The following is a 13,769-nucleotide window of genomic DNA, read 5'->3' as shown; positions in this document are numbered from 1 at the left end:
TGTGTGTTTTCAAACCACAATTAACCAGGTAGAATTGTGACAGGTATTAACAGTGAAAGGGTGAAAGATGACGTGCATATGTGGTTCTCTTTCTCTTGGCACACACACAATCACATGGTGTGTGTATATCTAAAAGCTGGGAATGCAGGTGTCCTTGCTGAGAAACTGAGGATGTTCTGCCTTCACATCTGGGAGTGCTGGTGGCTGCTCCTCACTGCAAGCAACATTTAATCAAAAGGACGGTTTCATATTGTCCCGGATGTATACGTCAGGAAATTTTCTGCTTTGCTGGACGCTCTTGGAGGGGGAGGTCAGGGTGCCTATTTTGCCGTTTTAATCGCAACCGCCGTGTCGCTGGAGGCCAGGGCGTGCAGAAACCCCTTGCAGGAAAACGTAAACCACCTCCTCGCGGATGAACTTCTCAGCTCTCACCCTGTCCGTGCCTCTCGGCATCGCTCTTTGACCAGCTTCTAAGGGAAAGGGAGGAACAAATGTCTATCGAGGCGGTGGGACAACCAGCAATCGCTCTTTTAAGGTGACAGTAATGCCCTTCTTCTCCCTCAATTAACTGGGGAGAAACTCGTGTGCACCCCCCCATGGCATCCCCGAAGCCACCCTCTGGGGCGCGGGGCAGAGAGCAGAGACCGCGTGTGACCGGGGGTGAGGGAACGTGCATCAGGCGGCCCCGGGGGACGCCACCGAGCAGAAGGAAGGGCCTAGACGGTCACGTCCTCACATCATGTCGGCAGTGGACGGCCTGAGGTTCCTCAGACTGAGGCCTTTTGGAGCAAACAGGGGCGTAGAACGGCCTGCAGCCCTGCTGGCCTTGTGCAGACCAGGCAGGTGCTGCTCCATCTTTCATGCTCTGGAACTCTGGAAGCCAGCAGTGGCGTCACGCCCGGGAGCGAGCGCTCCCACCAGTGCAGATTCCAGAGGAGACACTAGGCCGCGCGCGCCCTCACATTTTGGGGTGGGGGTGTTGCTCCTGCATTACTTCATCCGAAGGGATGCTCCCACTGAGCAGCGACCCCACCCCCCCACCCGAAGGGAAGGACTAGAAAAGAGCGCCCTCGGAGCGCTCCCCACTGGGCCTCTCGCCCCTGGAGGCCCGGGCGCAGCCGCTCACTCCCGCTCTGGCATCGGCCTGTCCACTGCCGTAAAGTCCCCGGGGAAGTTCTGGGCTCCCGCCCTGCGCCCAGGAGCGCGTGCGCGCTCGGGGCTCCGGAGCGAGCGGGACACCCTGCGCCGGGCAGCAGGAGGGCGTGGGGGGCTGAGGCCGTCGGGCACGCCTCCCCCCCATTGTGAAAGAAAGTCTCAACGGTCGGCCTGCAGACTCTGCTTTTTGTGCAAAGGAAAAAAGAAACACGTACCCGCTCAGGTAAAAGGAAAGCAGTCCCGACTTTAAAACAGTTGGAAGATAACCTTTCTCCTGCGATTTAAAATTAAAAACAAACCCTAAAAAGGCTGAGGAAATCCTTTTAGTTTATTAGAGCAACATTCAAGGGATAACAGTTTCTTTTCCCCAGAGTGTTTGCTCTCGCGGAGCTGGTGCAGTTCTATCCCAGGACGAGCCCTTTTTCCAGAACTCTCTTCTGCTTCCCCGCCCCTGCTGTCCCGGAACGACGCCCGGGTGCAGAGAAAGACGGCGGATGTGAAAAGAAGTCTTTGCTCAGTTCAAGGGGCCCGGGACTCATGAGGGGAAACGGTGGGCGCCGCCGGCACCCCAGGGAAAGTGGGTGTGACATCACGAACGAGGCCAGACTGGTGGCGGGAGAATAACGCGACAAGGCCGAGGCGCTGCGCGGGGACGAAGTGCCTGGGGCTTGAGAGACTCGAGGGGCGCCCCAAGGCAGGGAATCTCGGCCGAGCCCCGCCCCCTTCGCTGGCTTTGCCGGCGCCAGAACTTCTAGCGCAGGGCGATATCGGGAACACTCGGGGCTCCGCCCACTCGCCCAGCGCCCCGCCCCAGCCCTGCTCGCCCCGCCCACCTGTCCAGGACCCTCCCCAGCCCCCGGGACTGCAGCTTGGGACCGTTGAAAAGTTCGCCGTTTGTTGAGGGTGGGGGAGATTTAACGAGGTAGTGGCTGAGTAAAGGCCATTAGGGTTTCTGAGGGGGGGGGGGGTGGGAGGAGGATGGCAGCGGCTGAGCGCCAAGGGCGCCGCTTCCCGCGGCCGGCGCAGGGCCGAGTGGGCTCAGGTCCCGTCTGCGTGCGTGCGCGCGGAGGGAGAGGGGAGGGCGAAGGGCCCGCGCAAGTTGCCAAAGCAAACTTCCCAGGGGGGCGGCAACGCGCGGGTAGGCAGCCGCGACCCCATCCGGCCGGGCGGACGTGCCAAGGGGGGGAGCCGCTGAAATCCTTGTCCCTCGACAGAGTGCCCTCCGAGTTTCTTTGTGCCGCGAAGCGCATTCCATAAAGCGCTTTTACAACCACTTGATGCAGAGCGTCAAGATGCAGTGCAGTGTCCGTGTACGTGTGAAACCTGTCTATTCGGCACTGCAGTTCGCGTGGCGCAGAGGGAGCTCGATTTCTACGCGTGGGCGCGCCTCGTTTCCACTAGGCGCGAGGGAGACGATGGTTCGGACTCGGCGAGTCTGGCCCACTCTCCTGGCCCGAAATGCGGCTTCGTGCGTGGGTTTGCGGGTATGGCAGTGGTTGTGGCAGCGAGGAAGAGAGTGTCACCAACGGCACCCTGGGCCCCGGGGTGGCTTTCCCTGAGGCCCTCGTTGCGCAGTGCGGGGTCTACAGCACGTTAGTGGGGTGAGGGCCAGGGGCCCCCGGTGGGGCGCCGGCCCCTCCGCTGTAAGGGGGGAAGGGTCACGCTCGCCCCCAGCCACTGCGGGAGCCAGAGGCGACCCTGGGAAAAGGCGCGCCCTTCGTTTGCCCACAGCCCCGCGTCGCGTGGCGGCAGCTTGCTCAGCGCCCAGGGGAGGAAGGCCTGGCGAGTCCGCCTCGGTTTCCCCGCCGGAGCACAGAAGTGCCTGTAAAGGTTCAGAAAGGGCTATCCCGGCAGCCCGCCAGACGCCCACGCTTGCACACACGTGTTGTGTGCACTCATACGGTACACATCACGGATACCGCCAGCTCAAGAAAGTGGCAAGTCTCTGTTCGCAGCGGCAGAGCTCTGAAAAACTGGCTGCCCCTCAGATGTGTGTATCAAAATATGGTGAAAACCTATCCTGTCTGTGCTGTACTGTGCGTTCAGAATTTGAGAAGTTCGTAACCCAGTCCGCCGGGGCCAGGCCCTTGGCCTGCCTAGCACCCTCCTCCCAAGCAGTCGAGAAATAAACAGCCAACTTGCAAACTTGAGCGTCACAGGGCCACTCCACCCCACGGGCGCGGGAGGAAGGCCCCAGGTCCGTCTTTTACGGGGCTGTTGCGCAGGGAAGCCAGATCTTCCCGCGGCTCCGCCTGGGCCTGTCGTGGTCCTGGGGAGTAGCCCTTTGGGGCGGGATCCTCGACAGGGGGCCCCGCGCGGCAGCGGCCCGGATTTGGAACCAGGCTAAACGTCAGGCGAGGCAAGTGGACCCTCGGGGGCCAGGAAACCAAAAGGACCTCTCCAAAGAATGGGCGCTGCCCACCCGACAGCCTGATCCCGGAGCGCTGGCGGCCAGGAGGCGAGCTCGGGCCAGCAGCAGGAGGCCGGGAGGGGCACTGCCCGCGAAACCGGAGCCCGGCCCTCGGGGCGCACCAAAGGTCTAGCAGTCAGGGCTCTGAGAGCACTGGCACGCTTCTCCAGGCTCCGCCTGGCTTTCCAGAAACGCGGGGGCACTTTAGGAGGCTGTGTCGGAGGGGACATACACCCCCCCCCCCGCCACTGAGGGGGCGTGCCGAGCTCCTCCAACAAAACCACCTAACAAAATGAGTGTGTTGGGGTCATCTAAGGAATGGTGGCAACGGGAAGACTCCTGGATCCGCAGAAGCCAGGATTATTCAAAGTAGAGGGGGACCTGGGTAGCGACTGCGCGGGTGAGCGAGGGGTCTTCATCTCCAGAACGCCACCGTTAACGCCTTGGAGGTGGCGATTCCGCGGCCGGGTCCCTGTCCTGCGCGCCCGGTAGCCTCCCGGCGTCGCCGTCACAATAGCTACAGCTACAGCCGCCCCGAAGGGCACACGGCTGCAGTAGCAGCAGCCTGACAAGTGTGATAAAATGATCTTCCTTAACTAAACTCGTAAAGCACTGGGCAATAAAACTCAATCTTCTGTAAAATCCAATTAAGTCATTATCTGACTGATTGTATCTTTAATTGAAAACAGAAGTGACAGTAAATTTCTGTGATATATCAGGATCAATCGATACCGCTATACGATTCAGCCCCAAGAAGTGATTTATAATGTCAAACCTATATAGGTAACTCCACATTATTCTCTCTAAAACCACTGGTGGATGAAATTAAGAGTAAGTGCATTTAATAAAAAACAAGATGGTCAGGTTATTGATTACAACAGATGGGGGGTGAAATCAAATAGATGTTTTCAAAGCACAGAGCGAAGAAAATACAAGTAATTTCTTTTTTTCCTGTTTAATACCGCTCACCAAATATACACACAAGAAAATTCAGTCATCAATAACATTTTTATTTCAGGTACAGCTGCAACTACACAGAACAATGAATTTTTTTAAGACTAGTTTCATTTCAGGATGGCTTCTGTTACATAAGGAAGTACTTCACAAGCAATTTTTAACAAAATAATGAACTCAGAAATCTGTAGTAACTTTTAGAGATGTACTTATTTTCAAATCAGATTACAACCTAAGGTTACAAAATAGTCTAGATTGCATCCATTTTTTCCCCTAGTAGAAAGAATAAGTATGATAAACTCAAATTATTCTAGAAACAACACCCAGGAACTCTGCATTACTAGGGTTACTTTAAATTGTGTTGTTTTCAAATTACCCTTTACAGAAAAGGTAGTGATTCTTAAGGGCTTTCGTGTTTTTCTCCCTCTGACTATATTTCAGTCATGTTTTGGAGTTGGAGCGGGGTTAGGCTTTCCAACAGCCACACAGTATTTCCATTTACTCTGACCTTCTGCATATAGCTAAAATAATCAGTAACTTTGTCTGCTCTTTTCTTCTCACCGGTCAGGTCCTTGGCTAAATTTATATTTTTGCAGTTTTATTAAAATACTAAAATTCAAAAACATCTAAGGCACCTAAGATTTCATTTTAAAACTAAAAGTAACATCTAATTATGACACATTTAGATGCAAACATACTGCTCGACTTGAGTGAATGATTGTATTTCTTGAAAACTACAAGTAAACCAGTGTCATAAGAAAAAAAAAGGGACAACGCTATTTAACTCTGTGGGCGAGGCACTTAATTCTGGCCGGTGGTAGTCACGGATCCTGAACTACTCCAAATGTGTTTTAGCCTCTGGGCTAAGCTCTAAGGAGTGTAAGCCAAACACATTCTCAACAGTTAAGTCAAGGCAAAATATTAACAACAAACCCTGTGTATTAATGGAATAAGCCTGCTATTTCAAGTGAACGGCCAAAGGCATCGGTTGCTGCTTACGCGTCCTCCTCGATGACGGGAGTGACCGTGAAGCTGCTGGGCTCCGAGGCGGACTCACATTCGAGCACTCCCTTTGTGCTCTCGTTACTAATAGGAGAGCTGCTGGAGAGGGAAACCAAGCCAGAATCTTGACTGCTGGGCGGCGAGAACACTGGGAAGTGGGGAGAGACGGAGAAGAGTCCGTTAAAAGTGGCTGGTCTTTCTACATTCACTATTCAATTAGGATCCACAAAGAGGCACTCTGCATTTCTACTCCAAGTTGAAAGGGTTTTTATAGACACATTAAAATACCCAGGGCTTCTTTGGAATAAAAAAATAGTATTTCTGCAAAATACATCTATTTAACTCAAGGGGAAAGTTAGGAAGCATATAGTTCCAGTTTTATGCTCATTAAAAACAAAAAACAGTCTGCTCCCTCCGCTTTGGGGAAACTATTTCCACCCTTCACTGAGACCCTCCCCTTTATGTAAAGGATGTTAACGGAACTTGTCAAGTGATCCCCTGACAAATTATGGTGCCAAGCAAGACTCCACCCTCATCTTCCCACCATTTGACAGGCAACTCTAGTTTTTCAATAGATAGCAAGTGAAGATGATATTTTATCAACTTTCTTGTTATTTCTCTTGGATAGAGGACGACAAACACTTGGGAGGGGGTCAGCATACACAACTTTTAAAAACTAAAAAGCAGTAACTGGGACGGAAACTTTTTAAAAACAAAAGAAGTAAAAGAAACTGAATTATACCACACTAAAATATTAGTCAGGTGAAGATTTTAAAAGCAAACTTGTGAACATAAAACTCCACTGGGAAAATGACATTAAATAGGAAGGATGCAAAAGTAATAATGTGTTGAACAATTTTTGCAACCTTACAAGCCATAGTAGATACAAAATTTAAGCAAAAGGGTCTCTGACCTTCTTAACCTTAGCTGAGTTCAGATCCACCCCCAGAACTCCCTTCCTGCCTAGTGTGAATGTAATTAAGGGGAAGCTGCAGTGGTAATTTCTCTCCTCATTAACTTCCTGATTGGTTTCAGCCTCAGGATTTTGCCGGGCAGTAGTTTGTCACCAATTCCAAATGGCCAATCGTTAATACTAATGTTTGTGTAACTAACTGCCAGCATCTGCCACGGCTTCTTGTACAACAATAATGGTGAAAGGGTACATTAGTGCTCCTGTGTTAATTCAGCTTGTGTTCATCAATAGGGAAATCTATGATGTAATTAGCAAAATGCATTGGGAGCTGCGTGCTGAAGTCATTTGTAGAGAACTAAATCATAGTAGGAGCTGTACTGGGTCCTGATGTGTTTGCCATCAATACTTATTATGTTTGGAATTTAATAAGGTATATTACCATGCTGAAAAGAGACCTTTTTACAAGAGAACACTATTTACGCTTGTTATGGATTTGGAAAAGGTTTGCTTCAGCCAGTGAAACCACACAGAAATAAAAGAACAGAGCTGGGATTTAAGCAGCAGACCTTTAACCACTCCACTGGACCAAATTATTTCAGAAAACCCCTTTCCTCTATTGTGACATATGGATGGACAGACAGATGGATGGATAGTTTTGTACAGCTACGTCAATATCCAATAAGGAATGGTATGATCTGAAAGTTTAGTAAGTGAATAAATTTGAAAAACAATTTAGGCAATTTCCTGACAAGCAATTACTTTTCATATTGATAGTATTTGTTTAGTAACTGAGATAAAAAGCAAGGGTAATATTTTAAAGCTTTTTTTTTAAAAAAAAGGTAAAGAGCCATTCAATAGTATTTTATAGATGTCAGAAAAGCATGCACATGAATATATAAATATATAGTGGCAACCAAGAAAAACCAGGAACCTATGAAATCTGAAGCCTTCATTTTATTGCAGTTCATAAAGGCTTCTTACTACATTTGAATTGTTATATGGATTTAAAATTCCCTGCAAATCCAAGCTGATTTATGAATTGTGTTACATGCACAGGGATGATGTATATACACAGAAATGTTTTCCAAAGGCGGTAGACTTTGCTCTGACATCTTGTCACCATACACAGATCTGGAGAGCGATGAAGACCCAACCGGAGAGTATGAGTTAATCTGCCCACCCCCATCCCCACCTCAAACCAATGACAGAAGTTCCTCTACAAACAAGTGTGGGGAAGGAAGTGAACATTTACTGACTACTTCCTGGATGCCACATACTTTAATGAGGTATTTAATCCTCAAGCCATTCATTGAGAGAATTCTCTCCATTTTACACAGGGGACTGACCCTGTGGAGCTGCCGAGGGCAGTGTGGCACGGGTCAGCCCCACTCTCTAGCTTGCTCCGTCCCTGCACCATCCCACCCTTGGGTACCCCATTTAGTCACTGGCCACTGAACCTTCCTAATCTCCGTGTGAGTTTAAAGAGGCAAAATAACGGACCCTTGTCAGACTAATGCAGAGGCTATAAAGGAACAGGTGAGTGTCCTTCTGACATATTCTGAACCCCTGGCCTGCCTTCTTCCTTCAGACAGTAGCTGACCTAGGAGATGCCCTCCACTCCAGCCACACACCTCCCACTCCCCATTTAGCCTATTTGGGATTGAAAAAGGGAGGGGCAGGAATTCTGCAAAAGAAAGGAATTAGGGGATGACCCCCTTTTGCTCTCACTTGCCTTGTGGGTATTTTCTTGGAAAGTATTCCTGTGACTTGGGGCTACAAGACATGCAGAGTATGTCACCTGCATGGACTAGGGAGGCTCCCAGCATACTTAATGCATGACTGCACTCAGAGAAGATGCAAATAAATGAACTCAGCCTGTTTTGAACAACACCTGTATTTTTTAAAGCGTTTCTCCACTCAAAATTTAAATCCATGTTATTTTTACTTTTGTTCAAGGCTTAGCATTGTCTCTGAGTAATGGGCTGTTGCAGTCAGGGATGGTATCTGTTTAACTCACTTTGTGTAGCACCTCATAAAAGCAGTTCTGAGTACATTAAAGATTTTGTAAGTGTTTATCTTAGGGACTAATGTCCAAAATCTATTTTACTAGCATCCTTAAAGGTATCCCCCCCCATTTTAATACAGCTTCACTAAACTTTGTTGGGGGAAAAGAGTAATAATTGATTATTGTCAATCATTTTATACCAATTAAAAATTCAAAAGTCAAAATTACTGTTTTTGCTTTTTAAGTTGATTTTAATGAGCCCTGCCTGCACAAGGCTAATTTCAACTCAAAAGGTTCCTCTTAATTATTTTGTAAGAATGCTAATGCCCAGTGTCAGTGGGACTGTGAGGAAAGATATGCTGTTGGTAGCACTAGAAATTGGCTCAATCTTTCTGGACAGCAATCTAGTGACATGTAATAAGAACCGTAAAACTGCTCATACCCTCTGACCTGGTAATTCTACTCTGGGGAATAAGGCCAAAGAAAGAAAGAATAATTGGTCCAGAGATGCTCAACACACTACTATTTGCATCAGTGAAGATGTGAGCGCTTTGCTAAGGGGGTGGGGATAGGGGCAGCTGTGTTGGGGTTGGCAGGGGGCAGGAAGCATTCACAGGCAATAAACAATCAGGATTATGCTACCCTGTAATCATCAGTAGGCTCCCAGCACTTACAGAAATGGAAGAAATGACTTCTGGAGACCAAAGTAGAGACTGAAAAGTAAGAAAAAGAAAAACTTACCCAAACTGATCTGTTTTCCTGTTACAATGAAAGGTGGGTAAACCTCTGAGACTGACCCTTGTCTGAACCAGCAAGCCTAGGATAGGTTTTCTCTCAAATAGCCTATTTGTCTACAGAAGCTAGAGTATTCCTTTATTATTATTTAAAAACAAACAAAAATCTTACACATAATCACTTTTACCTATGCTGAAGAAAAAAAAAAGAAACTTGAGATGATTTCAGTAATGCCATCTAAACATCAGTACTCTTTTTTGGGAAAATATTATATACTGCCCCCCCGCCAATCTCTCTAAAAAACAAAACAAAAACGTCTCTAACTGCTAAATCTTTTGACACGGCAAAGACCCCTGACTTTTAACTTGAATGATCTGTTGGAAGTCAATGGACTGGAACGAATAATTCTCTGCCAGTGATGTGAGAAAACAGGGTATTCATTCTTGAGGAAAAAAGTTTTCTTCCTCTGTATGTTAAATACTATTAAATTCCCACTAAGAAACCATTTCAAAATAAAACACGTAAGTGGCATTCCTCAATTGTTAGGAACTCTTCACTCAGATGGTGACAGGAAGAAAATAAAAGTGCTGGCCTCTTGGGTTTCCTTGAGTTTGCAGGCGTTTAAGAGTCTGGTGAAAATTTCTTCAACAACAAATTCTTCCGCTTTGTGATAACCATGGTGTTTGGAAATAAAATCATGTCCAATAAATACCACTTAGCAGATATTTAATGTTTCACAATAGAACTCTTTTCCAAAGTGGAACTGCTGCCCTTCTCACTAACATTTAAAATAATTAGGTTTATCTGAGCCGTCGGAGGCTTGGCAGGTTCAGTTTGTACTTTGAAACAGCATTAATTCTTGGCACTCAGAACAAGGGATGAAAGGTAAAGATATGAATGGAGATCTTTATTCAACCTGATCTATCATGGATTAGCTCATTCTTTTCCAGTTCATGCCTGCACTCTAGTTAAGAGGAAGGCTGAGCTGTAACTGATGTAATCAGAAACCACAAGCTGAGAAAAAATAGCCCTTTATTAATCTCCCCCATTTACTACATATTTACTAAAAAAAATAATAATCTTTGAAACAATTAAATGTGTTTTTTCCACTAAGTGTAATCAGAGAGTAATGATGAGAGAGAGGGACTGTTTAGGATTATGCTTTTCCTGAAGATGTATCTTAATTGTCAGTTCTAAAATCTAACACCAGTTTTGAGAGGGGCCAGCTCTGCATTTTGCATAATGGAGAGAGAAGTGGCCAAGCCAGGGCAGACAAGAGCTCCTGCGGATGGAACCACGTCCATTATCAGTGCTTCCTCCTTGATACGACTATCACAGCCTTTGTCACGGGAACTGCCATTTTTAAAAACTAAGTGAACTTACAACAGAAAGTACATATTATGCAATATCAACAGTATCTCTTTCCCTCTAAATTCCTTGTATAACATTTGTATACAATTCACAAAACAATAGTAGAACAGCTTTTTACTTCTCAAAATAAACAGAAGGCTATCAAGCGTCCTTCTGTAGCATGTTGGAGAGAGCGCTGACCTGGGAGTCTGCGGACGCGGGCTCACAGCCTGGCGCAGCTGTGCTGCAGGCTAGCCATCCTGCTGCTTGAGAAACTAAGGGACATGCACCGAACCTACTCCCTCACCCACCTGCAGAGTTCAGCATAAAGGGAAGAATCTTTTTTTCTTTGTTTTTATATAGTACACAAAAAGGGAAAAGAGAGAAGGGACACCATTCAGGCTTCCTCACCACCTGGGACCCAGGCAGAAGCATCTTGGGGCCAGGCCTTCCTCCTCCACCCCCACCCCCAAGCCCTGCACAATAGACCCTCTCAGACTACAGCATGGCAGCTTCTGAAGCCCCACCCTCTTTGTTTATTTCATAGACTGGGTACCAAAACCAACCTGAGTCTTCAAGCCAGCCCATGAATGAGCACTGCATCCATGACAGCAGCCCTCCCCAGACAGGGGCTCAGCACCCTCCCAGTACGTCCTCACTCCTCACCTCCCAAAAACCTCCTGCCCATCAGCAGCAGTGATGCTCCTGGCTGCTCCCTCATCCCCAAACTGTCACCCATCAGTTGTGGAAACTTTTCTCTCACTGACTTATTTCTTCCCGAATACTTTCCGAAGTGAGCAAGTGTGTACGTGATGGGTTAACTCATTATCCTCGGCTCAACTGACTAGTCTCATGCAGGGAGGCAGCATTTGGTGACACACACAATCCAAACATTCAAAGAGCCTCCAATTCACTGGGTTTTAACCAAAATATGCTCAGTCTCGAAACCTAAACATAGTGTTCCTTTTACTTCTCTTCGACAACAACATCCTGAGGTAAATCTTCACATCGGCTGACTCAGCTCTGTTTTCTTCTTCAGTGAAATAACCACAAAGCAGACTCTGAAGAAATCAGCTATACTACCTGGGTGACGGACTTAAGCATCCCGGGCCTCAGTTTCCCCAGCTGTGAAATGAGGCTAACAACAGGTCACTGTGATATACTGAGTATATATTAGTTCCCTTACTTCCTTTGTCTGCAGTCTCAGTCTCAATGTTTTAAAGTTAGAAGATTCTTGTCTTTTTTTTTTTTCAAAGATTGGCACCTGAGCTAACAACTGTTGCCAATCTTTTTTTTGTTTTTATTTTTCTCCCCAAATCCCCCCAGTACATAGTTGTATGTTTTAGTTGTGGGTCCTTCTAGGTGTGGCATGTGGGATGGCGCCTCAGTGTGGCCTGACAAGCAGTGCCATGTCCATGCCCAGGATCTGAACCAGTGAAACCCTGGGCTGCCAAAGCCGAGCGCGAGAACTTAACCACTCGGCCACGGGGCCGGCCCCCAGATTCTTGCCTTTTTTTTGAGGAAGATTGGCCCTGAGCTAACATCTGTGCCCATCTTCCTCTACTTTATATGTGGGACACCTACCACAGCATGGTGTGCCAAGAGGTGCCATGTCCACACCTGGGATCGGAACTGACAAACCCCGGGCTGCCAAAGCGGAACGTGCGAACTTAACCACTGCGCCACAGGGCTGGCCCCCAGATTCTTGTTTTTGAAGGTGCCAGAATTCAATCAGGATTTAGTACAAGGTCCATTCACTCCAGGCCACAAACATGTGCACCTTTTGGAGAGCGCCAGGAACCAGGAAGAGGAGGAGATAACTTCCTTTTGGGTCTATGTAATAGCCAAAGTGTCATATAGAACCTATTCCTCATTTGATGACAGGTCCCTCGTTACACAAGCTCTGCCTTTTTCATTTTTGGGGGGAGGGGTTGAGAAGATGGCTGGTGTCAAGTCAAAATCAAACAGCAGAATGTCTGTAGACATGCTTTATAAACCACACAAAAAGTAGTGTTGTTACGCAATGATCAAGCAAACCATCCCTTCAGACAGCAGTATCTGGGAGCAGGCAGGATCTCTTGTTTTTGAGCCTAAGTTTGTCCTAAAAGTTGGGAACTCTGGGAAGTACTGTCATGGGCTTCTGTGTTCCAAAAGAAGTAGGGCTCTGCTCAGTCCCTAGTCTCCAATGGCTGAGTCCCTGGAGCCCTGGCTGAATGCGGCTCGCTGGGCTACCAGAAGCTGCCCCTCAGTCCAAATGGAACGGAGCAGAGCAAGGGGTAGGCATGTGGCCTCTGGAGGTGGAGGAAGCCCCTGGACAAGTCCCTTACCTCCTCATGCCTCAGCTTCCTCATCTGTAAAATGGAGACAGAGTAGATGGTTCTACAAAAAGCACTGAGGCCCCATTAAGCCCGATACAGCTGAAAAAACCCACATTACAATTGCACACAGCTTCACCATGTGGTCACCCACACATGTGGCCTGGCAACATCAGCACCTCAGCAGCGGATGCTGACCGAATGAAGCCCTGTTCCTAGCGTGACTTCCCAGCCCCTATCCTGCTCTCCTCTGCCCTCGTCTACAGCCACTCCTGCCCTGCTTCATCTTTCTTGAGCGCTTGAGGGGCTAGTGCTGAGGAAAATCAGGCCGCTGTTCCCAGCCCAGCTCCTCACTTCTGGGGAGGCAGACCGTTTTCCCACCCTGTAAGTACACTGATGAGGGCAGAGGGGCCAAGGGTTGTCCTGCTCCTAGGTTGGGCTCTCCTCACTTTGGAGGGTCCATTAGGCTAAGCCAAGCCCTGCTCCAAAGAGAGTGGGCGTGTGAGAATCAGTGTGGAAAGACCACGAGCTCCATCATCACACACTAACACCTCAACGCACACTTCCGAGTCTCAGTTTCTTCAACTGTTTGTGTTATCTCACAAAGTTGCTTTGAGGATTGAGGAGGATATATGACAAAATAGTTTGTCAATGTGAAGACTCAGTACACCTATCTGTCAAAATGTTCTTTGCTGCCTCTCCTCTGGCAGGAGCCTGTATACTTCTCTAGGGAAGAAGTATGACTGAGTCTCTGTACTCCGCTGTCTGAGACAAGACCAAGAAATTACTAAGATTTTTATTAAATATTGATTGGTAAAGAAACAAAAAGAATGAGTGACAAGACAGCTCAAACATTCTGGAATGTTCTCCAACAAGTTTCAATTCTGATGTTCAGGGAAAGGTGGCTTTTACTTTATTCATCCTACTTTA

The 13,769-nt window shown here is 47.9% G+C and overlaps 1 protein-coding gene across 1 annotated transcript in view; it reads right to left on the bottom strand.

The window, feature by feature from the left end:
• Positions 1-3,876: 3,876 nt before the first annotated feature.
• DMRT1 (doublesex and mab-3 related transcription factor 1) overlaps positions 3,877-13,769 on the bottom strand; it is a 101,641-nt gene continuing 91,748 nt past the window's right edge. Inside the window, exons 6-7 of the mRNA XM_070495695.1 lie at positions 5,519-5,669; positions 3,877-4,114 (exon numbers count right to left, since the gene is read on the bottom strand). Coding sequence (XP_070351796.1) covers positions 3,877-4,114; positions 5,519-5,669 — 389 coding nt within the window. The remainder of the gene's footprint in view (positions 4,115-5,518; positions 5,670-13,769) is intronic.

This window comes from Equus asinus, chromosome 23, assembly GCF_041296235.1.
Source record: "Equus asinus isolate D_3611 breed Donkey chromosome 23, EquAss-T2T_v2, whole genome shotgun sequence".
Classification (NCBI taxonomy): Eukaryota; Metazoa; Chordata; class Mammalia; order Perissodactyla; family Equidae; genus Equus; species Equus asinus.
This window is presented reverse-complemented; position numbering and strand designations above follow the sequence as displayed.